This window comes from Naegleria gruberi (genome assembly GCF_000004985.1).
Source record: "Naegleria gruberi genomic scaffold NAEGRscaffold_87, whole genome shotgun sequence".
In the NCBI taxonomy this organism is placed as follows: domain Eukaryota; phylum Heterolobosea; class Eutetramitea; order Acrasida; family Naegleriidae; genus Naegleria; species Naegleria gruberi.
Genome location: NW_003163240.1, coordinates 98,114 through 124,883, shown reverse-complemented (window position 1 = coordinate 124,883; position 26,770 = coordinate 98,114). Strand labels below are relative to the sequence as shown.

Sequence of the window (26,770 nt, the reverse complement as noted above, 5' to 3'; positions counted from 1 at the left end):
TCCATTTGAAATGTATCACAGCTCTTTGTAGGGTTGGAGAATGTTTGATTGGTTTTGGTGGTGATGTAACTTTTGGTTTGTTTTTATGGGTATCATGAATAATTTCTTCTGTTGGATTTAAGTTGTAACTTGAAGAAATATTGCCTGATTCCGAGCCAGAAGGAACTCTTTTCAACTCAATTAAATAGGCTTCTAATAAAGCCCATTTAGTATCAGTACTGTTACTGGGCGAATTATTTGTTTGTACAGGTAGTGAAATGCTCTTGATAGATGTGGTATCGTCACTGCTGTCTTCGTTACCACTAGTGGGAGGGTTTCTAGGAGCCTGTATAACAGATTGTCTTATATGTTGGTTTTGAGTATCAGCAATAAACAACAGGGAATATCTTTTGAAGGCGTGGTAAGTAGCCAACAAAAAATTTTCCAGTTTTGTTCTAGAGTTTGTCTCAACATAAACAAGGATCGTTGATCTAGCTGCTGACACTATATTGTCTCCAACAATTTGTTTTGGCCTTGTGTCAAATTGTCTTCTTATTTGGCACCTTACCTGAATTATTTTAGCGAAGGCTTTGAGTGTTCTTTTTGCTTGTTGTTTTGGTGGGATGTCCACCTCCATTTCTACCCATAGCATTTTTTTTAAAAGTAAAACGTAAACTGTACTGAAGATAATACATTTTTCTTAAAACAAAATTATTTATATTCGCTTAGAAAATTTGAGTTATGTGGATCTTATAGAATTCAAAACTGTACAATAAGCAGAAGTGTCTTAAAAATTCGATTGAACAAGTGTCATAATTAAAATTGATTAATTGCTTTGTGTGGTAAAAGTATCCGATGAGACGGAATCGAACCGCCGACCACAGGATGACAGTTTTTCTTGCTACAGTCCCATGCTCTACCAGCTGAGCTATCATCGGTATTCATCTTTTCAACAAAACCACATCACTACTATAAAAAAACTACAAAGCTTGCAAGCGATTGCTTTGTGAATTTTAATAATTAAAAATCCTACATTCAAAAAAGTAACTGAGCAATTTCTCAGGTTTTTTGTCAAAGCTCATTTCCTTTATTGAGGTCTGTAATAAGTTGACAATTTAGATGCTGACAATACGCATAAAGACAAGAATCATTCAACACTGTTTCATGTTTGGAAATAAAGAATTTTCATACTTGCATCAACGATTTGTTGATTTTTCTGTCAAAATTTTGCTTCTATCAACAAAAGTTATAATAACCTCCTTTCAATCATTATCGGGTTTCTGTAACCTTAATATAAAACGGAAAATATATTCTACCACAGCATACATTGCTTTTGCTGCGTCAGATGTACAATAGTCGTTTATCATAGCACCAAACATGGAACGATTCTGTGCACAATTAATAATGCGAATCTATATCTGTAAATGATAGAGCTTTAATAAGTATTAAACGAAGAAAAAAAAGTGAGAAAACAAGACATTCACTATTAGCAGCAGTGGCGTCATTATTTAAAACAGAAGATTCTCTTTATTTTCAATCGCAAAGTGTATTAAGGTAGTTAAGCAGAATTCATCGAAATGTATAAGAGGCCCTATAGTACTTCTGTTTTATCTTCGGGTGATTCATCTTCATCGACAATAACAGAAAATTCAGATAATGACTTTGAGTTGGGAATATTCTCTCATCATCAACAGCAACAACAAGATAAATTAAGCACCATACGAAGCTCTTCCTCCCTCAGCACACCTAGTCATCATAAAACAACAAATATATCCCCTAAGAATGGTGAATTTTCCTTGGAAGATTTGGGTCTTTCAGAGGCAATCCTATATAATCGAACAGAAGCATCATTAACACCTTCCAATTGTGCTCAACAGCATAAAGTTTTGGCCACTAAGGAAGGTTCTATGAGGAGAGCTAATTCAAATAATAGCAAGGTTCGGAGAAAGAGAGTGCACGATATACATACACCAACACATGTCGACTTTGAAGAAGTTAAATTTGATGACCGACCTCATACTTCACTTGCATCCATTCCACAACCACTCAAAACTAGATCCTCAGCTGATGTTTCGGTTCAGATTCCCTCAAATTTATTCATTCCTCAACATCGTCAATATTCCTCATTCAGAAACACACCAATGAGTCTTTCACCCACTGGAGAAGATGCCAATCCATGGATATCACCTTTACATGTTCATACAACAGAGCAAAGTGTTGAACTGCCAAAACTGAAAATCTCAAAGAGTAGAAGTTCACTCAATATCACAGAAGCTCTAAAGTTTGATGAAGCACCTTCATTAGATACCACAGAAGGTACACCAAGATTGGAACCTCTCTCAATGAGTACAAGATCGAGTAGAGCAAATATTGATTTTGTCATTGATATTTCGACAGAAGAGGTAAGGAGAGATGTTTTGCCTTCTCCAGTTGTAAATCAAAACATGAGAGAGAAATTCTCCTCTGAAAGAACTAAAACTGACAACTTTTACAATGATGTACATGTGAGTAAGAAGGAAAAGGTTGATCATAATTCCATATTTTTCTACAGTTTAAAGAAGGTGCTTTCAAAGACATGTTCTCTAGTTTTGAAACCAACAGAGTGCATTGAATTTGTTGAGTGTAAGGGATTGGGAAGCGTTTACCTGGTTCCAGAGAGTGAGAAACCAAAGAGAGCTTCACCTGTTTCAGAAAAGAAGAAATCAAAGAAGGTCAATCTTCCTCTCTTGGACGATTTGAGTGATGATGAGATTGGTAGATTTTTAATGGAAAGCGATGAGGAAGAAGATGCATCCAATTACAAGGCACTTGTTTTGTATGATTCATGGGAAGGTATTGATCTTTGTACAAAGAGTTTAACTGAGGAAGTTGATGATAGAGTTACAATTTTTGGAAATGAGAATGAGATTAATGAATATCACATCATCATAAGAGGTGATGTTAAGGTTTATTACAGAAATAGATATGATTTGGCAGTTAAAAATAAATAATTTACAAGAGTTTTTTATTATTACAATTACTATTCTTTATATTCAACATAGTTTGAAGGAATGTAACCTTGTTGACCATTGGTATCTTCAGCTAACCACCATTCACCTTCATCTTGAACGAGATAGAGGGTATCACCTTCAGCGAATGAAAGTTCTTCACCATCTTGACCTCTGTTGTAATGTGTTAAAAAATCAAATTTCAAAATATTTAAAATACTTACTCAAAATCAAAAACAGCAACCAATTCAGGATACTTTGGTTTGGTTGGAACTGGAGGAGGTGGAAGTTTGGTTGGCTTTGCAATAATTTCTTCAGCTTGAGATGGAGAAATATTTCCTTGTTCAACTTGTCTTTCCAAATATCTATTAAAATGTCAGTAATCAATTATTGAATAAAACATACCCTTTTGGTTTAGATGGCTTATTGTTAACTGGTTCTTGAACAGGTTCTGGTTCTTGTTCTGGCTCTTCTTCTTCTTCGGAATCATAACGTGGTTGATGGAATGGAGGTGGAACTCTTGGTTGATGATAAGTTTGTTGTGGTGGCTCCTCATAGTGAGATTCTTCTTGTTGTGGTTCTTCATAGTGTTCATAGTGAGATTCTTCTTGAACTGGTTCTTCATAATGATGTTGTGGTTCCTCATAAACTGGTTCTTCGTGCTTTGGTTGGAAAACTGGCTTCTTGGCAGCACCAGTTGAAATTGGTTGTCTGGCAACAGGTTTTGATTCTTCAGTTTTAACACTCATGCTTTCGAACTTTTTGAACAAATCCTTGTTTCCACGAACAACTTCCTTTGGTTTGTTGTCAGATTCTGGAACTGGTTGTTCTTGTTGCTTTTGCCAAAATTGATTACTATTATTCTTGATTTGTTGAATTTCACTAATACGATCACTACTCTTCACAACAGTGGATCCACTAGTTGTGGAGGTACTTTGACCTTGCCAGAATTGATTTCTTTCATCTGTCTTTTTATAGTCAGATCTTGGTGGTGGGAGCTTCTTCTTTTCTTCTTGTTTCTTGAGTTCTTCTTGTTGTTTTTCCCAGAATTTGTTTCTTTCACTGTCATCAATCGCAACTTCAGTCTTTTTAACATCGGTCTTTGATGATGCAATATTTTGCTTGGCTTGTGAAATTGTCAAATCCTTGGCATTTGAACTTTGTGTGTAGGAAGAACCAGCACCAACTTTGAGTTTCTTAATCCAAGAAGCTTGATCAATATCTTCTTCGTTACGAGCATAAACTGACAAGTGGTATCTTCCCTTCCTGTGAAATTTAAATTTTGTTGTTGAATTTGATTAATTTTCCACATTGGACATTTTGATGATGTGTAATTATATGTCATATAAGTTGACAAGTTGAAAGTAAAAACTGTTAATAATTGCAACTATTCGAAAACACAACATACAAATAGAATTCCATATCCTTGTTCCAGTTTTGGAACTTTCCTTTGAAGATTTGATTAGCAATACCTTCAGGACACCAACCCTGTGTTTGTTGTCAAATTTAAATTCCACACACAATCATTATCATCATTAAATTTTTAATATTTTCATTAAAATCATCACAGTTGAGTGCGATGTGATCATCACAAAAATTAAATTTAAATAAGAACAATTATTAATCGCAATGTGATATATAAACATGATGATGTAAATTAAAAACCTACCACATAGACAAATTTGGTAGCATCGTTAATGACGAAACGAATCAAGGCATACATGATTGTACCATCATTCAAGTCGTCAATTAAATCCAAAATATCATCACCGGTGGAGGCAACAATAACCTTGTTGGAGGTACCTTCGTGTTTCAACAAGGCATAGGTGAGTTTGGAATTGCTCACATCATCGAAGGCTTGTTTGGCCTTGGAGTCGAGATCGAGTTTGGACATTTTGGTGTGTTGATTTTTTTTTAATTTGAAATCTGGATGGAAGGATTTGTGATTGTTAACAAGTGAATAAGGCAATAGAAGATCAAGTGAAAAATATCTAATGTCGGCAAAATTACAAACAGTATTGAACATACCAATTATTGTTAGATTGAATTATTGGAAAATGAGGTTAATTTTTAACAAGTTAATGTCAGGGCGGTTAGCTCCGGATTGCAAAGCTATTTGCAGCAGACATCCGATGGTCACGTGTTCGATCCACGTACCACCCTTCCTTTTTATTTTGGTTTTTCTTGTTTTGCTCAATCAAAAACTAAGTTGTCAGTAATAAAGATTTTTAACAGATATTTATGCCAACTTCCTCATAATATCCAACTAAATATTTCCACACGACCACCAGTTACAACATGTTAAACTTAAACCTCATCCCATTGAAAGCCAAACAACTAAATTGATCCCTCACACTGAACTGTAACAAGTCCATTCTCTCTTACTCTTAAAAAAAAATTAAACAACACTCAACAACTATGAAGGTTTTATTCGCCCTCTTGGTTGTACTTTTATCGGCTGTGCTTGTGTTGGGTGGTAACATTCCCGTAAATTCAACCAAGTACTCTGCATCATCAACCGATGCTCCAGTTCTTACTATTAGAGATGTTCAGGAATTGCAAAAGGTTTCTGGTGCTTCTGTTTCAGTGGATGGACGTTATGCTGTTTATTCTGTAAAGCAATGGGTAGGTTTATTAAAGTAGTAATTTGGAGAGATGATAATTTATTGTTTGATAATAATAATATTGGATTAATTGATCGGAATTTAATTATTAATGATCATACTGATCAATAGAGCTCAAAGACTGGAAAATCAACATCTGTTCTTGAATTGTTGGAAATTCAAAGTGGAAAGATTATTCGTTTCAAGGAAGGAAGTAATGATTTCTCTCCAAAGTTTACTCCAGATGGTCAATTCATCTTGTTTTTGAGTACTAGTAGAGGAAGTGCTAACAGTCCACAACTTTACTCTGTTCCAGTTAATGGAGATGAAAGCCAAATTGCCAGATTGACTGATTATGATGTTCCAATTGAATCATACAAGATTAGCAAGTCTGTTAATAATGGTGTCTTTTATATTGCATTCAGTGCTAAGGTTTACACTAGTTGTAAGAATAGAAATGAATTGTTATCATGCTCTAAGCAATTGAATGATGAATGGGAAAATAAGGGTTCTAACACTGGTTATGTCTATACTAAATTGTTTGTTAGACACTGGGATTATTATATCACTGAAGGAAAGGTTTCACATGTCCTTTTACAAAAGGTTAAAGTTGGTTCTTCATTGAGCTTGATTGATCAACCTTGGGATACCATGTTTGGTATGGATTCTGACTCTCCAATTCCACCATTTGGAGGTGAAGAACAATATGACATCTCCAAGACTGGTAGATATGTTGCTATTAATTTGGAAATTAATAGTCATAGAGTTGCTTGGACCACTGGTTGGAAGATTTATGTTGCTGATGTCTATGGTTACAATACTCAATCTGGACCTATTTCCACCTCTGAATTGAAGAAGATTACTGGTTTCACCGAAGCTAGAACTCAAAATCCAACCTTCTCTCCATTCCAAGACGAAGTTTTGGCCTATTTGGCAATGACCAAGCCAGGCCATGAAAGTGATAATCTTCACGTCAACATGTACAATATTTTGACTGATAGAACTAATCAATCAATTCAATCTCAAAGTCTTGATAGATCCATTGGTGACATTGTTTGGTTCGATGCCAGTCATTTGATTATTGGATACAGTAATGATGGTGCCAATGTTTTGTCCCTTCTCGATATTTCTACTGGTTTCAATGGTACTGTTACTCCAATCACCAATGAAGGTCATTCAGGTTCAGTTGTTGTTGTTTCTCCTGGTGTTAGTGCTATTTTCTCATTTGATAGTTATATCAAGCCATCTGAACTCTGCCTCCTTAAGAGAAGTGGAAGCAATCACTTTGGAATGGCTTATTTGACTGATCACAATCCTCACTTGGCTGTTTTCAATTTGGCCAAACCAGAAAAGCAATACTTTATTGGTGCTTTGGGTGAACGTGTTCAAGCTTGGGTTTTCAAACCAACTAATTTCAATTCAGGCAAGAAGTATAAGGTCGCCAACTTGATTCATGGTGGACCTGAAAGTTCTTTCACTGATTCTTGGTCCTACAGATGGAATCCACAACTCTTTGCCAGTCAAGGTTATGCTGTTATTATGATTAACTTCCACGGCAGTGATGGTTTTGGCTTGAAGTTCAAGGAATCTATTTTGGGTAACTGGGGAAGCTATCCATATGAAGATATTACAAGTATGTTATTTTTTTCAATTATTTTTACTGAACTTGTAATTTCTACTTTAATTACTTGTACAAAATAGAGGGTACTGATTTCCTTATTAGTACTAATAGCTTTATGGATGGTAATTCAATGTGTGCTCTTGGTGCCAGTTTTGGAGGTTTTTCTGTCAATTGGCTCCTTGGTCACAATGAAAACAACAGATTCAAATGTTTTGTCACTCATGATGGCTTGAGTGAATTGGTTAGTTCTTATTATTCAACTGATGAGCTCTGGTTCCCAGAAGCTGAATACCAAGGCACTCCATTCACAAATAGTGAACACTATCAAAAGTTCAATCCAATCAACCATGTTACCAAGTGGAAGACTCCAACTTTGGTTATTCATGGTGGTAAGGACTTCCGGTAAGTATTTCAAAATCTTTATTTTTTTACTGACCTATCAAAAGTCTCCCAATTGCTCAAGGTTTGACTGTTTTCACTGCTTTGCAAAGACAAGGTGTTCCAAGCAAGATGATTGTCTTCCCTGAAGAAAACCATTGGGTTTTGAAGCCTCAAAACAGCATGTTATGGTATGATACCGTTTTGGATTGGTTAGCCACTTGGTTAGGTCAATAAATTCATCACACCATGATCATTTATTCACACCAACATTGTTCTAGAACAAGTAACAAACTAACAAATTATCAACAACATTGTTAAAATCTTCATGTTGTGTAACATCCTGAAACTCTGAGAAACGCCAAATCATCAAGCGCTCTTATTTTTTTTTTGTATTTTAAAAAAATCACAAAATGTTTTCATCTTCGTTTTCGTTTGGTGGTTCGCCCATGCCATCACCATCATCAAATCCCAACACGACAACAGCAACAACCAGTAGTAATGATAAGAAACGTCGATCATGGAAGGCACCTTCATCCTCCAATGGTGATGATGAATTTAAAATTAAATTAGTTGGTTCCGATAATCAAATCATTGTACACAATAGTAGTGGTACTGCTGCTGCTGCTGCTAATACTAGTACGAGTTTGCAAAATAGTAATGAGGGAGATGTACCCTCTTCATCGAGTGCTCTATTGATGAGAATGGGAAGAAATTCATCGGGTGGTGATTTAAACAACGAATGCTTGGAACAACAACAACATGAAAGTGTAGCACAACCAAATGAAGTGCTCATTACAGTGAGTTCTCCATCTCCAAAATCACCATTGACAGCCACTTCACCATTTCCGAATAAGTTATTATCAACTAGTCCTAAATTATCAACAAGTAGTGGAATTGAATCGAGAATAACAATGCCAATTGAACAAATTAAAACCAAAGTAAGTCTCTCCAAGAAATACGAAACTGTGGAGAAGGCTGTTGAAGGAGGAGAATCAATAATCAAAGTAATGTTAATGAATGGAGAGAAAGTCGCAAGTGGATTGTGTAAAAAATTTGTATTTGTGGAGGTGGCATCTGGGTTGGATTCTAATAGAAAGGTCTATAGTTCATTATCGGAAACGAGTGTAGAATATGATAATATAATTTGGAATGAAGAATTATTCATTTCAGTGACAGCCCAAGAATCAATAACTGTCAATTTACGAACAAGTGATGATTCAATTGAACATAGTGGTAGGTATTTGTGTGAAATTTAAATATTTAATATTTTCTTAGAAATATTGAGCCAATTTACCATAAAAATCGAGTCGTTGGACTTTTCAACACAATCTACCCTTGAAAAAACAATTGAATTAGCTCATACATTAGGAGTTTCTAATCTGAAACTTGTGCTGACAGCATTCAATTTTAATGCACAAACTTTGGAAGAAATACCAATAGCTGAAAAACCAGTAGGAGGAGTTTACAATTCCAGATATCAAGTGGGTGGTAGAATAGGTAAAGGAAGCTTTGGTACTGTCTTGAAAGTATGTATTATTTTGTGCCACAGTTCTAGATCTTACAATTATTTCAATTACTAGGTTAAAGATTTACAGGACGGAACTACTAAAGCTATGAAAATCATCGAGAGTACAGGTTTAGATAAATCCAACCAAGCATATAGAGAAGCAACAACCACCAAACTCATCAAACACGAAAATTTAGTGGAATATTTGGATATTTTCATGTGTAAACTGGATCATAATGATGCAGCAGACTCTTCCAAGCAACAGTTCCAGATTTGTTTAGTAATGCCTCTCTATCCTAAAGGAGATTTATACCAAACAGTGGAAAACAGATTCAAGGCGCAACCAAGAAAGTATATTTCTCCAGCCATGTTGGTAGAAAAGTTTTACGAAACATGTAAAGGGTTGCACTGTTTGCATTTAAATCATGTCGTTCACAGAGATATGAAATTGAGAAATTTATTCTTTGATGAGAATTTTCGAATCAAGTAAGTTTGATTAGTTTCGAATCAATCATGCCTAACAAACGTAAAAAGGATTGGAGATTTTGGTTTTTCGAGAAGTATTCATGAGGGTGAAAAAGCTCACACCATTTGCGGTTCGACAAATTATACAGCCCCAGAAATTGAGAATAATTACGATGTTGGATATTCATATGAAGTTGATATTTGGTCATTAGGTGTTGTATTTTATGAAATGATTACCCTCAATATTCGATTCCCTCATGCTCTCAAAGTTCAGCTAGGATATCAGAACTATATCGATGAAATTTCAAAGGAAGTGAGGATTTTTTACGGAAAGGTTGATGCTAATGTTGCCGAATCATTTGTGGAGCTACTCATGAATATGCTTGTAGAACCTCAAAAGAGATGGACTGCTTTACAATGCCTTAATTATCTCAAATCAATGCGAGAGAAATTGGCCTCTACTTTGAGCTCAAAGAATTAAATATCTCTTTCAATTCTTTCTTTTTCCTTTCATTTAAAGCTGTCTCTTGTTGGGCAATCTTTTTCAATTTCTTGATTTCTTCTCTAAGAGCAGCTGCTCGTTCTCTATTTCTTTCTAGTTCTTCATTATGTTCCTCAACTATCTCAACCTCTTCAGGTTCAGCTGTTTGAGCTGTTTCCTTTATCAAATTATCAAGAATATCACTACTGGATTGTTCCTTTGCAGCTTTTTCTTCATCAATCTTAGCATATAATTCTTTTAGAGCTGCAATTTTCATTTCTCCAATCAGCAATCCATTATCTGATGTAAAGTAATAACATTCACCATTCTCACAATGATTGCAAGGAAGTTCTCTATTGCAAACCTTTTGCGATTTCAAAGAACACGGTATGCATGCTAATTAGAGTGAGAACAACAAGAAGAATTTAAATAATACTTACGACAAACTTTCAACGCTGATGGGTATTCACAATAGAGCCCATCCTCAAGACAATGAGAACAAATTGGTCTTTCCTTAAGACACATAATTCTCTTTCTGTGACAATTGAAGCAACCTGGAATCGCAAGACCTGGTTCATATTTAGTACTGAGTTGTGTAATAAGACGAGGTGTGAATTCTTGATTCAATAGCTCCTCCATAGTTGGAACACCAGGTTGTGAAGTATATTCACGGAAATAACAAACAGTAGCCTTTCTTGGTTTTTCGAATTTCCTTCGTTTTTGTTTGGTTTTTCCATTTTCAGAACTGTATTCTTCCTCACTTTCATTGAAATCCTCATCGTCATCATTAGTTTCTCTACTAATTGTCGATTCTTTTCTCTTTTTAGGTGTGACTTTTTCAATCTCTTTTTGATTCTCAGAGTTGTCAACATTCTTTGTTGGTGTTCTCTTTTTAGAGGTTCTACGAGCATATGGCCTCTTCTTTTCTGGTGTATTTCTTTTAGCTGCTTGTGAACTCGTTCTCTTTTTCTTTAACGTTTCCTCATAGTCGTCATCATCATCATCATGTTCATCCTTACTATGTTCATCCTCAAGGCCAGCTTTAACTGTGACAAAGTACTCCTCATCATCATCATCCTCTGAAGAGGAACAATCGTCTATAACAATCTTTACATCCATATCCTCATCATCAGAGGAAAAATCCTCTTCAGTCACAACCTGTTTTTCTTTCCCCTTTTTATCAACTGAGTGAGATTTAGCAATAATGGGAATTTTAGACTTTTCAGAAGACAATTCCAACAAATCCTTCATAAAAGGTGTTCTAAGAAGTTGATTTTCTGACGAGTCCTCAAATGAAAAGGTATCAAAATCTTGAACTGCCTTATCATGAATAAAGAATGCATTTTCAATAAGCTCCTCCTCACTATGTCCTTTCACTTTCATGGATTTCATCACATATTCCATTGTTAAATCATTTATCACTGCTTTCACATCTTCATCCGAACATTTATCAAACTTTTTAATCCATCTCGTCAATACAGGTCGTAAATCCAACCAAATATTACTCTTCTTCTCAAACGATTCATAAATTACTTTAAATTCCCTTGTTGGCTTTATCAATTTAAACCAATGTCTCTTAGATTCGACCCAAATTCCTCTCGTTTCATCCTCATGGTCAAAAGCCCATTGTCTTAAATTAACAATCTTGACAAAATATTCACCCTTCTCATCAGGAGATGATTTATATTCTTCGGGTGTTAGTAAATAACCAGTCAACATGAGAGAAACTCCCTTCTCAGTAATAAATTCGGGACTCTTCAATGAAGTTGTTCTTGAATCCCTAAATTCAAAGTTTGTTAGGAAACACCAATATTCATCATTGTCTTCATGTTTGAATTCGGGAGGGATTTCTGATTCTTGATGGACCACAGGAACGGTCACTCGCATGGTGATGGAAACAAGTTGGTGATGATTATTTTTTTTAAAATTCAATATTTAGATTAATTTAATATTATAATTGTTAAATATTAATAATTTTAAATATTACAATATTATTTTCAAATGAAAATACAAAACATTGAATAATAAATTAAAATTCTCATGAATATTAATTACAATAATTTGATTATCTGCAATTTTCCTTTACCCTCACTCCGAAGAGAACTGATCCGATAACTCCTCCTCATCAAACCTCAATCATCATGATCTACAACAAACAATGAAACATTTCATAAAACAGCATGACCTTCAATGAATCACTTCTCCATCCTCACCACTCTCTGATAAGCTTTCAATGATAATAAATATCGAAAAAAAGACTCCTTACTACGGTGGTGCCTCCTTTTTTCAAAGCCTGAATATTTTTCGCTTGCTCGAGAGAATAATTTTTCCCTGCATTTTCCCTAACGGTCTTTTTAACTTGAAAAAAATCAAGTTAAAGGTTTAGATTGCAAACGCGAAGAAGGCTTTTTGTGTTTGATTTTGAAATTTTGATCACACCGAGAGATTGGTTCTCAATTGGAGAGAACATTTATTAGAATACTTTTGTGTCTGTTGATATATTATATAAACAATGACAGCAACTACAACAACTTCACCCGAACAAGAAGAAACAAAATCATGTTGCAATCAGAAAAGAAGAAGAATGGAGGTGTGGACAAAAAGATGAAGGGTTCCTGTTGTGGAGTGGAGGATCATCAACCAACAGTGGTTCCATCTGGTGAGGAATTACAAACATTCAGTGGCAAGTTGAGATCCTTCTTTTTCAGAAATAAGAAGCAAGTACAAACAAAGAATGAATTGGCACTGCCCGAACCAACACTCTATAAGAAACGTTGGCTAGTGTTGTTACTCTTCTCCTTCTCTAACTTTTTGTGTTCACTCTTTCAGACAACATTTTCTTCCATCAGGTAAATATTTCTTCACATCATTGATGAACATATCAATTAACAATTTTAATCGGAAATATAGTACAATTGCTCTTTTATATTGGAATATGCCAGATGCTACCTGGAAGATTAACATGATGACTTTAATTTATTTAATTTTCTATGTGCCAATGACTTCAATTAGTTCATATGTGATGAAGAAACATGGTTTGAGAACTTCAATTTTAATTGCTTCGATACTCAACTTTGTGGGAGGTTGGGTTCGTTGTTTAGGTTATAAGGTACGTTGTTTTAATATTCGGTTTGAAATTGGTGACAAGTTTAATATATAGAAAGGAGAAGAATTGTTCTTTTGGGTTGCCTTCCTGGGTCAAGCACTGTGTGCTATTGCACAGCCTTTAATTTCCAATGCTCCAACATTACTTGCAAGGTTTGTTTCAATTTTGAATATTATTTTGAAATATTGAAATTTCACACATTCCGAAATATTTCACATAATGAAAATTTTTGAAAATAATAGTAATTGGTTTGGAGAAAAGGAAAGAACAATTGCTACCACCATTGGTACTCTTATGGGTATTTTAGGAAGTGGTGCAGCTTTTGGATTTGGACCATTTTTACTTGGATTGACAGAAGATTCACAATCTGGTGAATATTGGACTGGCTCAGAGTATGGTATGCTTATCATGTTGGGAGGTCAAGCTGCCTTGGCAACAATTTTAATGACATGCAGTGTTGCATTCTTCAAGGATAAACCACCAACACCACCATATTTTCAAGCTCCTGAAGAAGCTCTCAGAGAACCAACTTCCATCAATGAAAATCCAATTGAAGGAGAAACATCTGAAGCTATCATTCCAGTAGTTCAACATTCATTCTTCCAAGATCTTAAACAGGTACTCACAAATTGTAATTTCCTCATTCTAGCAGCTGCTTACTCTGTTGGTTATTCAGTCTTGCAATCATTTGTTGCACTGATTGACCAAATTATTGTTCCAAAGGGTTACACACCATATGATGGTTCCATTTTTGGCATCACTGTAATTTTCTTTGGTATTATTGGAGCTACCGTGGTTGGTGTCGTTGCTGATAGAACCAAAAAGTACAAATTATTGGCTGCATCATGTGGATTTTTGGCAACTTTAGGTTTTGCTGGATTTGCAGTTGTCATGTTATGGAAGAAGACTACTTTATTATTCTACATGGCTTGCCTTTGCCTTGCTATATTGGGTATGTTTTCAGTACCAACAGTTCCACTTTGTTTGGAAATGGGTTGTGAAGTTACTTATCCAGTTCCAGCCAGTACTTCTACTTCAATTATTTATGGAGCTGGTACAGTCACTGCAGGTATTATTTTAGTAATTTTGGATATTATTCAACAAGTACATTTGCAAACTACACCAAATGCAAAGGTATCCAACAATGGATCCATTCAAATCATTCTCTGGATTGACTTATCCCTCCTCTGTCTCAGTTTTATTCTCACCTCCATCTTTAGAGGAAAATACAAGAGAATGGCCAATGAAAAACTCCACAGAGAAAAGAGTCAGGCCTATTTGGCCAATCTCATTCAAGAAAAGGACGAAAACTCATCCCTTCTCGATGACTAAATCATTTTTAAATTTAAAAACCACTTAATAAACATCAACCACCAACACTAAATCCTTATTTCCGGACACTGAACTCCGGTTTACAACAGCTTGATATCCAACACCAGAAAAAAATGCGCTCACGAGAAACAGTGAAATTCACATCACCATCATCATTACGCATTCTCACAGTTAGTGTTGGTGTTATCCTTTCTGGCACTTTTAAATTATTCGGAAGGTTTATCTATTAAACCAATTATTATTGGAGCAACTAATACTGATAGTAGTAGTAATACTAATACAAATAACAAATATATTACAACAATTAAGAAGGGAGGAGCTGGAAACAAACCATTTCTTCCAATCTTGTTAATGCACGGAATTTTATGTGGAAATAATACATTGAAGGCTTTAAGGGACATGATTAAAGAACGTGTTCCTCCTGGTACGATTGTTTATTCTATTCCTTCGGAGGGAATGGTTTCATCAGTTCTGACACCAGTATCTGCACAATTGGAAGATTTCAGAAAACAAATTAATATTGTAAAGAAGAATTTTGGAATTACTGATCATCATTTGATTTGTCATTCACAGGGTGGATTGATTTGTCGTTCCTATCTTCAAACAACTCCTGATCATAATGTGAAGGTGTTTATTTCATTGAGTGGAGGTTAGTTTTTGAATTTTTGTGTGGAAATGTTAATGAAAATAGTTCAAAATGGTGAATATGGAGTTCCTGTCGGATTTCAATTTGAAGGTTTTTTGAAACAAATGTTCCCATTCTTGTTTAACACAGCCCTTGAAGATGTTTACAAAATTTTCTATACTGCCAAAGGTCAATCTTCAATGTCATTTGCCAATCCAATTTCTTGCTATTGTAAATAATGACACAGATGTTGATTATGCAAGAACATTGAATTATAGAGAAAACATGTTGAGAATTGACAAGATGGTTTTGACAGGTAGTCCACAAGATGACATTATCGTTCCTTATCAATCTGCATTATTTGAATTTTATCAAGTCAACTCAACCGGAGGTTTGGATATGATTCCAATGGAACAACAACGAATCTATCAAAATGATGTCTTTGGATTGAAAACCCTCAATGAGGAAAATAGATTGGTAAGAATTGTTGTACCAAATGTTTATCATGTCGATTGGCTTTACAATCCATCCCTTGTTGACAAGTGTATGATTCCATATTTGTATTAAAAAAAACAAAGAATCAATTATTTGAAGAATCTTGAGTTGTCCAGACTTTTGAAATTTGTAACCTTCTTTCAATCATCATAAATGCAAAGTGTGAAAAATCTTTTACATTTCACACAAAAAAAAATGGAGAAACATGAAGATGCAACTCCTTCAATGGATCAAGAGCAATCCGAACATTTCTTTCTCATCAAGGGAATTAAATACAAACTAAACACTGCTATTGATTGGAAAACAAGGAAAATTCATCAACAAATTGAACAATTAGAACAAATTCAAGAAAAATCTAAAAAGAAGAGAAAGAATCGTCATGACCACGATCGGGAAATAATTGAAAAACCATCGAAAAAGATTGTACCACTCTATGAAGATGCATCTTGCGAATCAGAATGGAAGAAATTGATGGATCTTTCGGATATCATGTGGAATGTTTTACAATTTCTTGAAGTGGATGATATTTGTGAAATGTTGATTATTTGCAAGAGATGGAAACAAATTATTCTTGAAGAATTGAATGGAGCATGGAAAGCTGAGTATTTATCATGTTTGGGAATTGAAAATGGCGACAACAATGATGAAAATTACTTTAAGATTTATATTCAATTCCAGAGAACAAAAGCTCTAAACTTTGATTTGGTGGATTCGGTTTATTATTGGGAAGAATCTGAATGTGGTTTTTCAGAGTGGGAAGGATTTTCAGAGATTTTTGAAAAGTACAATTCTTTTGTACATATTGTCAAACTCGAATCTCAAACAGTGGGCGATTTATTTAAAACCATATTCACAATAATTGCTTACAATTTTAAAGGAAATGAATATAGTGTTAAATTTGAGGGAGTTATTAGACTGGATGATCATTCTGGTAAAATTTTTATTAATTATAGAGATTCTGACCAATCTTCTGATGAATTTTTATTCGAAATGGAAAAGGGTCGTGGAAAGCGTTTCAAGCTAGATATTAAAAAGTTTAAGGAAATTGTTAGAAAGCTAGAAATGGGAAAATTGAAAAGTTCTGAATTGATCCAGTTGTTTGTTATTTTGACAATTAGTCCTGCATTGTCTGCAGGTGTTTCAGATACTGTAGTTCACTATTCTGATTTTGAGCAATTTATGTAATTGTCAATAGAGAAATATACATTTGTTTACATGGTTACGAATACCAATATCCTATTAAATCTATTTAGTATGGTGCTATCCTTAATGTTGTTTGGTTTTTAAGTTTGATAGCCCATTTTTTTATTGTTTGTAATTTTTCAATTTAGAAAGATGGGGTGATGTTTCAAGAAGATGTTTATCATTCATTGGATCATTATCTCCACTCACTCGATTTTCAAATTTCAATTCAATTAAATTTACAAAATATTGATTATTTGCCAAATGTGAACAAGTGGTCAATTCATTCCAACTAATATCCAAGGAAATTAAATGTTGAAGATTTGAAGATTGGCATAGAATTGCACATCCTTCATCCTTAATTAAATTATTGGAAAGATTGAGTTTGGTCAATCGAGTCAGAGTTGAACTTTGAGCAATTAATTTACATCCTTGAATTCCAATATGGCATGATTCGAGTGAGAGAGTTTCCAAATTTGACATATTAGGACCAAGTAGCATCTTTTCAAAATCCCACCACGATTTGCATCTATTAATTGATAAATGTTTCAAATTTCTCAGAGCTAGTCCATTTCCAATAAATTCACAATCAGTGATACACAAATAATTATCCATATTCAAGCGAGTAATATTTGAAAAGGTATCAATTCCATTATTAAACATAACCTTGATTGAAAATCCACAATCTGTAATATCCAAAAATTCAAGATTCTTTAAAATTGGTTGACCAAGTGAACCTCTCCATTTTAAACACTGAGTTATACTGAGAGATTTCAAACAGGTCATGGAATTTAGAGTTTCATTCAAATTCTCAAATCCTAAATTTCTATTCGCTTCCAAATTTGTCAATTTTGGAAAGGATTTCAAAAAGGAAGTATCACTCAAATTAAAATTATTCGAAATGTTTAAATGTGAAATATTTGGCAAATTTTCTCCAACTTGCACCTCAAGTAATTTGTTCCCAAGCAAATTCAAACTTTCCAAACTTTCCATCTCGCAATTCATGTAATTCTTGCGATATTACAACATTTCAAAATCAAGGTCTGTAACTTGAAATTCGAATTTAAAATTTCACACGCTGCCTCATCTCCCAAATTTGTAAACGAAAGGTCCAAAACTTTCAGATTGACTAAATCTACACTGCTCTTACATAAAATTCTGGCTCCATTCAATCCCAACGGCCACGAATCAAGTTTTAATTCTTTCAAATTTCGAATAAAATTGCCTTGCATGAGGAGAGACAATTTCAATGATTTTTCATCGACTCTAAACTCATATGAGGCATTCAGAGTGGTCAGGTAGGGCAAATTTAATTGAGAAAGTGTTTCGGTGTGAAAGAATTGATCCCGTTGGCTGGACCAAGTCAAATCTGTTATTCGAAACTTTTCTACATTTTTGGAAATATTCGAATGAGAATAAACTTTCACTTTGATAGGAATTTTCATGCATTCTTCCCTCCATTGTTTGCTAACCAACGAATAGATGTTAACAATTGATATTCCTTCCGATATGAAAAATGTTAAAATTTGATAAATTTCGTCTCCAGCCAATTTTGACATTTTTTTTTACTTTGATCAAAATACGTGTTGTTATTTACAAAATATAATCATCACTACAGAACATTCAATCAATAATATCAAATAAATGCCAAGGACAATTCTAGAATTTTTAGTTTGACAGTTGGCAGGCAACTTATCTCCATAAAAACGAATGAACGGACACAGGCACATGAAGCAATAGGAAATAAGGGATTCTCCAATCTGTTGCATGCGAACAAATGGTCCTCATCTAAGAATATTCACCACTAGCTGTCTTCAAGTATGACTTTGGCAGCCGTTCCAAAAATACTTATCAAAAAAAAACCTAAACATCATCATTCTAACAATAATGGATCCCATGATTTCAACCCATTCAGATTCTGCAAAAACAGATAACTACCTAAACTCCCATTCGAAAGCGGACATTTTCGTGGAGAAACAAATTTTCACACAATTCAAAACTTCCAATGGAAAAACACTTGCCCAACTATCCCAACACCACAATTGCTTACTAATCTTCCGCAGATTCTTACGATTTGGTGGATGTGCCTTTTGTAATCGACGACTTTATCAAATTGCAAAAATTTACAAATCACTTTTACAATTGAATATCATTCCGGTGGTGATTCATGTGGAGAGTGATGAAGAAGTGAAGGAGATTTTGGAGGAGCATCATAATTCGAATCCAATCTTGAAGGAAATGATAAGGTTGTGTGATAAGGAGCACTTGTTGGCAAAGCATTTCGGAGTGGAGTTTAAACATCCGGATGTTCCGCAAGTTTTACCAAAATTGGCAGTGATTGAGAAGGATGAAGGATTTGGGCAAGTGTTGGGATTGCCATTGGAACAGTTTGAAGGGGAGAGTTTCCTAGTGGTCCCAAAGATGTTCCTCATTAGAGATTCAACTGTTATTCAGAGTTTTAATCATGGTTTATTTGGTGATGCTCCAGATGTCATTTCTTCAATGATTTTTGACTTTTCGGATTTGTTAACTGTGGAAAGTGATAGTTCTAGTAGTTCTTCATCAAGTAATTTATTGGATGATTTGGGAAATGCTGGAAAAAGTCCACAAATGTGCAAGTTGACCAAAAAGAAAAAGAAGGCAAGTTTTGAAATGCTTTCGAATGAAATGTACAAACGTCTGGAAGCTCAGAATACTCGTAAAGCTAAAAAGCAAGTTGAAAAAATGATGAAACCAAAGACCACATTGACATTTATCTGTTTCATTCAGAAAACCACAACCGATTCTGAACGAAATTCTAAATTGGATTTTTCACTCAGTGTACACGACGTCCTACAAGACGAAACTAAGAGAAAGTATTTCAAGGTCTATGCCTTTAAAGAACTGAACGCAGAAAACATTACCTTCTATGAAACAGTGCATCAATTCAAACAATCCAAAGATTCTCTAGATGTCAAATTTCAATTTGCCAAAAAAGTATTTGCTGACTATCTCTCTAACATTGACAATCCAAATTTCATCAATACAAATGATGCTAAGAGAGTGGAGATTAAGAAGGCACTCGAATCGAATCCAAATTCTGAAAATATTTCGTCTATATTTGATGAAGTTTTGAATGAAGTCATGTCAACTGTAATTCCTGATATTTATATGAGATTTAAGGTTTCAAAGGAATTTGAACAAATGTTTGTGTAATTTACCATCAAATAAACTGTAAATATTTGTAAATTCAATTTAAACTTTCTAAATTCATTGTAAACTATTTGAAAAATATTTTACAAAAAAAATGTTTCAACACCCAAGCACAGCAGTTATTGATTTTGGTTCCTCATCAATTAAAAGTGGAATTGGAGGTGATGATTTACCCGCTTCAATTATTGCCAAAAAATCAACAAAAATTCAAAGAATTCGGAGCAAGTTTTTATCATTGAATCTTGAAGATATTGATGGTGATCTAAAGTTTCCGATAGAGAGAGGAGGACAGATATCTAATTTCAATGATCTGGAGGCAATGTTGCAGTTTATTATTTCAAACGAATTGAAAGATTATCTCGTTGAGTTGACTAGCCCAATAATGATTGTTTATAATTCTGTAACGACTGTGAAAAGGAATCGAGTGAAAATTGCTGAAATGTTATTTGAAAAATTGCAGAGTCCAATAATTTGTTTGGTCGATCGATCTCTTTCATCACTTTTAGCAATTGGAAGGACAACTGGTTTGGTGTTGAAAAGTGGAGATGGACTCACTCAATCAGCACCATTTTGTGATGGACAGTTAATATCTCAATACTGTTATAAGTTGGAATTTGGTGGAAGGGATTTAACTGAATATATGGGAAAATTAATTCATGATGATTTGGGATTCACAATTGATAAGGCAAGTGGAATTGAACACCACTTTAAAGAAATTAAGGAAAAATTGTGTGAAATTTCCATGGATTATCCATTGGAAAATCAGAGAATTGATATTTGTAAGAAGGTTTATCAAGTTGGAGATCAAACAATTACACTTGGTCTTGAACAATTCAAATGTCCAGAAATTCTCTTTCGTCCTTCACTAATCAACAAACCAGAACAACCTTCCATTCACGAACTAATTCTCAAATCTGTCAATAATCTGGAACCCATTTTCAAAAGAGATTGTCTAGATAATATGATTCTTTCAGGAGGTAATACTCTCATTCCAAATTTCTCTGAACGACTTGTCCAAGAGTTGAATTCCTCTCAGAGTTCAGATTACAAATATAAGTTTAGAGTGATTAGTCCACCAGAGAGAGAATATTCCTCATGGATTGGAGGTTCTATATTGTCGTGTCTACATCATGTGGATAATATCTCAATTAAGAAATCAGAATTTGAAGAAATTGGTGAAAGTATCGTTCATAGAAAGCATTTGTAATGAATTTCAATATATTTAATGGAAATTAAAGTTTATTCTCTTCAATACCTGATGATAATTTCAACAAGAAAGGCTTAAAGGAATATTTGGAGTGTATCTATTTGTTTATCAACGGTGTTTAAAAGAACAATACCCAAACATACGCTTATTTTCTTAGTGATGCTAATTGTTTCATTTCACTGATATAGTTCAAAGGAGGACAGTGATGTTAATTGTTTCAGTTCACTGATAAGAATCTTGAATTTTTCTATGGCTTCAAGCAACTTTGGTGAAAATTTAACATAGATTCTATCTTTGATCAATAACTTAAAATTTGGTGATCTCTTGTGTCATCACGGAATAATATTTTTTTAATTTTAATTTTTTTAATTCCGAAAGGCTTTCAAGTTTATTATTTTGTATTGTTGAATAGATTGATGACTTAACTAATCATGTTCAAATTAATTATTGCTAATGTAATATATCTTCAGTAAAAACTAATTGTTCGTTCCGCACGGCATGCATGGTAGGAAATAGTTGGTGTTGAAGGAAGAGCAAAAAGGCTTGATGGTATTTCGTGTGAGTTTAGGCAACTCAGCTCAACTTGTTATTTACATTACAATAATGAAATCATCATGACAAGAATCATCAACAGTTTGAATCTTATCTTCAACAAAGAAGAAGGAACATGTAGTTTCGTCCTTAAGGACATTCAAGTCTTCTGCACCTACTGTTAATTCCACAATAGGTTGATAAACTGGTACAGCCTTCTGCTTGTACTTCTTTTCAATAACGAGAGGTGTAAGCATTGGTCTACTTGTGTTACCCTTGATAGCTTTCAACTTGTGGGATTTATTGATCATCATACCACTGCTACTTGTAGTGGCGGAATTTTCGGAATTTTGCTTATTGCACACGTTTCTTGAAGCGACCATTTTGTGAGGGTTTGTGAGTATTTTGATTTGTTTGTTTTTTTTTAACGTTATTTTAAAAAGCTAAAAAATTTCGCGCCTTTTATTGATTTTTCGTACTTCCGAGAAAATGAGGAAATCAATTTTGTTAAGACAAAAAGTTGAAATGAGTGGCTGGAATGTAACATCCTCAATCAAAACCATGACTTTTGTAGTTTTATCTTTGAAAATTTCGTGTTATGTGAATATTCACATGCATCGGTTTCTATTCTTAGTAGGTAACTTCAATTTGTAAATTGGTTCAAATTCATATGTGAAATTGAGGTCACTATTTCATTTTCAAAATTCGATTCCTTCCAATTGTAATCAAATATTAAAATATTCACTCATCATTAACTTGACGAGCTGCTGATGTTTCCCTGACTTCAGTGTTCTTCCAATTTCTCCCTTTCGAATAAAAGTATTTGGAATAAGATGTTACACGTGATGAAGATGCACAACTATTTCCATCCTCATCATTTTGTGAAAATCTACCAATCTTTTCTTAAGTATATCACATAATCCGATTGACTATTCAGAAAAACTTTCTATAATTTTTTAAATTTTTATTGTAAATTCAATATCTATATTAATAAATTATTTCAATAAAATAGTTCTTGCCTTTGATTGATCATTATCAAATCCAAAACCACCAACAATTGTTTCAGCATGTTGCTTTCTATCATAAATACTAATTAAAAGTAATTCCAATGCCTTCAACTTATCATTGTCAAATCCAAATGATTCCAAAACTTGAGCAGCTTCATTACAATTCATTTGGAAAATGTTATTAGTATTTCTCAATTGAGATAAAACTGTAATCTTGTCATTGTCAAAACCAAAGAGATCCAAAATGGTAACCAAATCAGCGCCATTAATTGGACAACATTGAGCAGATGAATAAGTTTGAACTGCCTTAACCTTATCGTTATCAAATGATGCATTTTCACAAGCTTGAATAATTTGTCTAGCAAGAGAATTATTGTAGGTTGGATATTGTTGGGTTGGCATGTAATTAGTGGTTGTGGTTTGAGTGTAGGAAACTTGAGTTTGTGGTTGAGTCATTCCAAAACCTGGCATATTCATGCTAACACCCATTTGAGGTTGACCATAACCTTGTTGAGAAGGAACACTGTAACCCCTATTACTGTAGGTAGGAACATTATGAATGATAGTGGAATATCCACCTTCTTGAATGCTGGTAGATCATGCAGATAAACACTCAGTGTTACATGACTTGAGGTTACACCTTTTTTGCTTGAATTGCTATTTACAAGTGGGCATCTTAATAGTTTCTAGTACAAGCTAAAGTTTTGAATTGAGAATGATGACATGTTTTGTTGTCCTCTTTCACTATTAGAAAATAGTAGAAAGTTAATAGTGCCACAACTACATGGATAGGTTATACATGAGGGATTTTCTAATATTATTAAGGAAATAATTCCAACGTCGAAATTGTTTGGAAATGGTATTTCGAATAGTTCGAGGAATCTTGTTCATTTCAGAATTTCTCGACTTTGTTCGACCATGTCAGAAATTTCAATCTCATTAATCTTTCTATTTTGCAATGATTGATAAATAATAAAATTGCTCCAATTCTTCGTTTTCAGTTTGAAAATGTTCCACTGAATTCTTTAACTATTCGATTGTAAATAATACATTTTCCTTGAATCATTTCCAATCAGAAACATTTCTTAAATAATTCTCCTTTTAAGTCTTTCGAAACAATTGCATGAAAACCAACATTGGACATTGAATTTTACAACCATTAACAAATCCTGAGTAGGAAATATCCCGCTGGTCCACCGAATGAAGTTGATTAAGATGTTGAAAAATCCAAGAATGGATGGAATAATATAATATTGTCTATTATTCATTACAATTACCAATATTCACATGGATTCTTAGTATTTAACATCAAATTGTAAATTCATATATGAACTTGATGTAAGTTTTTCTTTTTCAAAATTCAATTCTTTCCAATTGTAATCCAATATGGTTCACTCACCATCATTATCTTGCCAAACTGATGTTAATAAATGTTTCCTTGACTTGAGAAGTGTTCTTCCAATTTCAGTTTCCTTATTATTATGGGCGTGTACTAACCGTAATTGTTTCATGGAATTGGCAATTAGTGCAAAGCCTTCGTCTCCAACTTGATTATTATTAATATACAGAGACTTCAACTTCTTCAATGAACATAAATGTTGAATAGATTCATCATTAAGTCTATTATCTTCGGCATTCAAATGTGTTAAATTTTTTAGTGAGCTCAAATATTTGGTTCCGTTTTCAGTCATATTATTCTCAGAAATATCAAGTTCTGTTAAATTGAAAAGAGAATTGCCTATAATTTCTAAACATTCATCTCCCAATCTGTTGTCACTAATATTAACATTTCTCAACTTGGTAATCAAGCTTATGGATTTCACTATTTCTATTCCTATATTTGTTAAAACTAGACTGATTTCAGTTAAATTTGTGAGCGCATTAATTGGTAACCTACTACCACCTATAGTATTAAAATTTAACATTAAGCTTTTCAATTGATCCATTTGGCAAATAAATTCCAATCCTTGAGGTCCAATATTTGATTCCTCTAAATCAAGGGCTGTTAACGTCTTCATTGAGCTAATACTCTCTGCTCCTTTGTCTCCAATTTGATTGTCTCCAATACGGAGGGTATTTAATTGTTTGAGAGAATTGCTAATTAGTTTTGCACCTTCTTCTCCAATGGCATTTAGGGTTATATCTAGTTTTTTCAACTGAAACATTGAACATATGATTTTAACACCTTCAATCCCCACCAAATTACCATAAATAGATAGACTTGTTAGAAATTTCAAATTGGAAATAGATTTCAAAAATTCAAGATCCATATCAAGATACGTAACAGTCAAATCGGTAAGTTTTTCAAGTGATTTTAAATAATTAGCAGATTTAGCCCGATTTAAACTTATAGGATTATTAGAAATGTCCAATTTTCGCAGGTCGGTCATCTTACTAACGTATTCCATATAAGGAACTTGATCAAAAAAAGAAAATTCAATATTGAGCTCTGTAAAGTTATCCTTAGAGCTGAGGATCTTAATCCCTTCTAGATTAGTACGAGCACAGCCTATATCCAGTGATATTAACTTATTCATTGAGGCAATTGACTCCATTTCGTATTCGTTAATATTATTGAATTTCAAGACTATTGATTTCAACTGAGTTAGCGAGCTTACCAATTTGGTATGGTGACAACATAAACCTTTCTTATCAATTAGGCTCTCCAACCTGTCTTGTTTCTTCAAAATTTTACATATTCTTTCCATCTTCTCCTTGTCTAATCTTGTGCCACGAACAAGTCTTTTAATTTGCCAAGATTTGATATGATAACTAGGTTCCACTTGATTTTCCATACTTTGAAACCATTCTTCTAAAACATGCTCATCTTGAATCACAATTTTTACTCCGATCCGTTGTTTGATAACTTGATTCCATTGTCGACAGACAAGAAAGGCACCCAACAATAAATCTTTATAATTCAAATACTCTAATATTTCATAGCAAATATCATCAGGAAAATCGGCTGAATTTTGTTTTGAATTAAAAAAGTTTTGAATATATTACCTATTTGTATGACACTTTCTGATGATACTTTCTGAATCTTGTTACTCTTAGCTGAGCAGTGTGTGCCAGAAAATTCATCGAGACTTCTTTTCATTTTTTTTAATAAAAAACACAAATTTAAACTTAAATAGTCAACTTGCATTGTAAACACTATTGCAAAATTAAAATTTAAAAAAAATAAGATCACATCTCAGCAATATTTACAATGACACCATTAAAAAACCAATCAATTCATCATCTTTCTCATCAAATTTTTACATTTTTATTGGTGGGATTATTATTTTACCTCATCAGCTTGCTCACCAGCAAACTTTCTAGTTTTACACTCGGAATGATCGTTTATTGGTTTCTATTAATGATGATCATGATGTTAATGTTTAATTCATCATCAATATACAATAATATTTCTATGAAAATATTGGGAAAATGCAGTGAAGGAAATTTCATGATTTATTTGAGTGCTTTTATTCCAACTTTACTTGTTTTCTTTGCTGCATTCATTCCATCATGTAGAGAATTTGAATTTTCTATTAGTTTGTTTATTCTTGCTCTTTGTATTGGACTTGTGAATGGATTTATCGAGGAAATTTATTGGAGAGGAGTTTGGATTGATGACATCATTCATGATAGGTCAACTACTAAATTGATACTTAGTACAGTGCTGTTTGCATTGAACCATGTTTGGTTTTTATGGTTTGATTTGCAATATGAAGGAGGCGCAGTCAACTTGGTGGGTGGTCCACTAATTATGGGATTGTTGTGGATTTATGTGGTGAGGAAAACTAATTCACTTACTACTGTTATAATGGCTCATCAATTAGTGAATTGCTTTGCTTTTTATCATTTATTTGTTTCAAATTCTGTAGGAAATTATGAGAATTTTAACAATTATTTCACTTTTCGTTTAATTGATATGTAAACATCATCAATTGTGAAATTTTGTTGATAGACATCAGTAGTAATGAATATCATCAAGCTTGTTACTACTTTCATATACAAATTCATCAGATAACCTAGGAAATAATTATGTTACCTTAGATCTTTCATCATGAACTTCAGATAG

General features: G+C 33.6%; 14 protein-coding genes and 1 non-coding gene across 15 annotated transcripts; 8 read left to right on the top strand and 7 right to left on the bottom strand.

The window, feature by feature from the left end:
• Nucleotides 1-830: 830 nt before the first annotated feature.
• NAEGRDRAFT_t825 lies at nucleotides 831-917 on the bottom strand. The gene has a single exon. It is a non-coding gene; the product is annotated as a tRNA-Tyr (tRNA).
• A 639-nt stretch (nucleotides 918-1,556) lies between these two features.
• NAEGRDRAFT_75952 (uncharacterized protein) lies at nucleotides 1,557-2,969 on the top strand (the record flags this gene model as incomplete). The annotated part of the gene is made up of 1 exon (XM_002669126.1): nucleotides 1,557-2,969. One exon carries the CDS (start codon nucleotides 1,557-1,559, stop codon nucleotides 2,967-2,969), a length of 1,413 nt encoding a protein of 470 aa, XP_002669172.1.
• AM2 (uncharacterized protein) lies at nucleotides 2,958-4,864 on the bottom strand. The gene is made up of 5 exons (XM_002669085.1): nucleotides 4,636-4,864; nucleotides 4,375-4,454; nucleotides 3,372-4,232; nucleotides 3,191-3,331; nucleotides 2,958-3,140 (listed from the first exon to the last, which is right to left on the bottom strand). Exons 1-5 carry the CDS (start codon nucleotides 4,858-4,860, stop codon nucleotides 2,999-3,001), a joined length of 1,449 nt encoding a protein of 482 aa, XP_002669131.1. The 5' UTR covers nucleotides 4,861-4,864; the 3' UTR covers nucleotides 2,958-2,998.
• Nucleotides 4,865-5,384: 520 nt separating this feature from the next.
• On the top strand, nucleotides 5,385-7,832 carry NAEGRDRAFT_60012 (uncharacterized protein; the record flags this gene model as incomplete). Its single annotated transcript, XM_002669125.1, has 4 exons — nucleotides 5,385-5,591; nucleotides 5,702-7,202; nucleotides 7,271-7,592; nucleotides 7,637-7,832. 4 exons carry the CDS (start codon nucleotides 5,385-5,387, stop codon nucleotides 7,803-7,805), a joined length of 2,199 nt encoding a protein of 732 aa, XP_002669171.1. The 3' UTR covers nucleotides 7,806-7,832.
• Nucleotides 7,833-8,017: 185 nt separating this feature from the next.
• On the top strand, nucleotides 8,018-8,827 carry NAEGRDRAFT_54423 (uncharacterized protein; the record flags this gene model as incomplete). Its single annotated transcript, XM_002669124.1, has 1 exon — nucleotides 8,018-8,827. The coding sequence occupies one exon, from the start codon at nucleotides 8,018-8,020 to the stop codon at nucleotides 8,825-8,827; it is 810 nt and encodes a 269-aa protein (XP_002669170.1).
• Nucleotides 8,828-10,001: 1,174 nt separating this feature from the next.
• Nucleotides 10,002-11,911, bottom strand: NAEGRDRAFT_54422 (uncharacterized protein; the record flags this gene model as incomplete). The annotated part of the gene is made up of 2 exons (XM_002669084.1): nucleotides 10,002-10,420; nucleotides 10,579-11,911. The coding sequence occupies 2 exons, from the start codon at nucleotides 11,909-11,911 to the stop codon at nucleotides 10,002-10,004; spliced, it is 1,752 nt and encodes a 583-aa protein (XP_002669130.1).
• A 672-nt stretch (nucleotides 11,912-12,583) lies between these two features.
• On the top strand, nucleotides 12,584-14,462 carry NAEGRDRAFT_75948 (uncharacterized protein; the record flags this gene model as incomplete). Its single annotated transcript, XM_002669123.1, has 4 exons — nucleotides 12,584-12,837; nucleotides 12,935-13,133; nucleotides 13,185-13,282; nucleotides 13,373-14,462. The coding sequence occupies 4 exons, from the start codon at nucleotides 12,584-12,586 to the stop codon at nucleotides 14,460-14,462; spliced, it is 1,641 nt and encodes a 546-aa protein (XP_002669169.1).
• Nucleotides 14,463-14,575: 113 nt separating this feature from the next.
• Nucleotides 14,576-15,654, top strand: NAEGRDRAFT_75947 (uncharacterized protein; the record flags this gene model as incomplete). Its single annotated transcript, XM_002669122.1, has 4 exons — nucleotides 14,576-14,632; nucleotides 14,772-15,111; nucleotides 15,154-15,276; nucleotides 15,335-15,654. 4 exons carry the CDS (start codon nucleotides 14,576-14,578, stop codon nucleotides 15,652-15,654), a joined length of 840 nt encoding a protein of 279 aa, XP_002669168.1.
• Nucleotides 15,655-15,777: 123 nt separating this feature from the next.
• NAEGRDRAFT_54420 (uncharacterized protein) lies at nucleotides 15,778-16,767 on the top strand (the record flags this gene model as incomplete). Its single annotated transcript, XM_002669121.1, has 1 exon — nucleotides 15,778-16,767. The coding sequence occupies one exon, from the start codon at nucleotides 15,778-15,780 to the stop codon at nucleotides 16,765-16,767; it is 990 nt and encodes a 329-aa protein (XP_002669167.1).
• A 120-nt stretch (nucleotides 16,768-16,887) lies between these two features.
• Nucleotides 16,888-17,769, bottom strand: NAEGRDRAFT_75945 (uncharacterized protein; the record flags this gene model as incomplete). The annotated part of the gene is made up of 1 exon (XM_002669083.1): nucleotides 16,888-17,769. The coding sequence occupies one exon, from the start codon at nucleotides 17,767-17,769 to the stop codon at nucleotides 16,888-16,890; it is 882 nt and encodes a 293-aa protein (XP_002669129.1).
• An 866-nt stretch (nucleotides 17,770-18,635) lies between these two features.
• Nucleotides 18,636-19,992, top strand: NAEGRDRAFT_82234 (uncharacterized protein). The gene has a single exon (XM_002669120.1). It carries the CDS (start codon nucleotides 18,652-18,654, stop codon nucleotides 19,957-19,959), a length of 1,308 nt encoding a protein of 435 aa, XP_002669166.1. The 5' UTR covers nucleotides 18,636-18,651; the 3' UTR covers nucleotides 19,960-19,992.
• A 58-nt stretch (nucleotides 19,993-20,050) lies between these two features.
• On the top strand, nucleotides 20,051-21,163 carry NAEGRDRAFT_54418 (uncharacterized protein; the record flags this gene model as incomplete). The annotated part of the gene is made up of 1 exon (XM_002669119.1): nucleotides 20,051-21,163. One exon carries the CDS (start codon nucleotides 20,051-20,053, stop codon nucleotides 21,161-21,163), a length of 1,113 nt encoding a protein of 370 aa, XP_002669165.1.
• A 590-nt stretch (nucleotides 21,164-21,753) lies between these two features.
• NAEGRDRAFT_75942 (uncharacterized protein) lies at nucleotides 21,754-22,077 on the bottom strand (the record flags this gene model as incomplete). The annotated part of the gene is made up of 1 exon (XM_002669082.1): nucleotides 21,754-22,077. The coding sequence occupies one exon, from the start codon at nucleotides 22,075-22,077 to the stop codon at nucleotides 21,754-21,756; it is 324 nt and encodes a 107-aa protein (XP_002669128.1).
• Nucleotides 22,078-22,689: 612 nt separating this feature from the next.
• NAEGRDRAFT_75941 (uncharacterized protein) lies at nucleotides 22,690-23,190 on the bottom strand (the record flags this gene model as incomplete). Its single annotated transcript, XM_002669081.1, has 1 exon — nucleotides 22,690-23,190. One exon carries the CDS (start codon nucleotides 23,188-23,190, stop codon nucleotides 22,690-22,692), a length of 501 nt encoding a protein of 166 aa, XP_002669127.1.
• A 902-nt stretch (nucleotides 23,191-24,092) lies between these two features.
• Nucleotides 24,093-25,496, bottom strand: NAEGRDRAFT_75940 (uncharacterized protein; the record flags this gene model as incomplete). The annotated part of the gene is made up of 1 exon (XM_002669080.1): nucleotides 24,093-25,496. The coding sequence occupies one exon, from the start codon at nucleotides 25,494-25,496 to the stop codon at nucleotides 24,093-24,095; it is 1,404 nt and encodes a 467-aa protein (XP_002669126.1).
• Nucleotides 25,497-26,770: the final 1,274 nt, after the last annotated feature.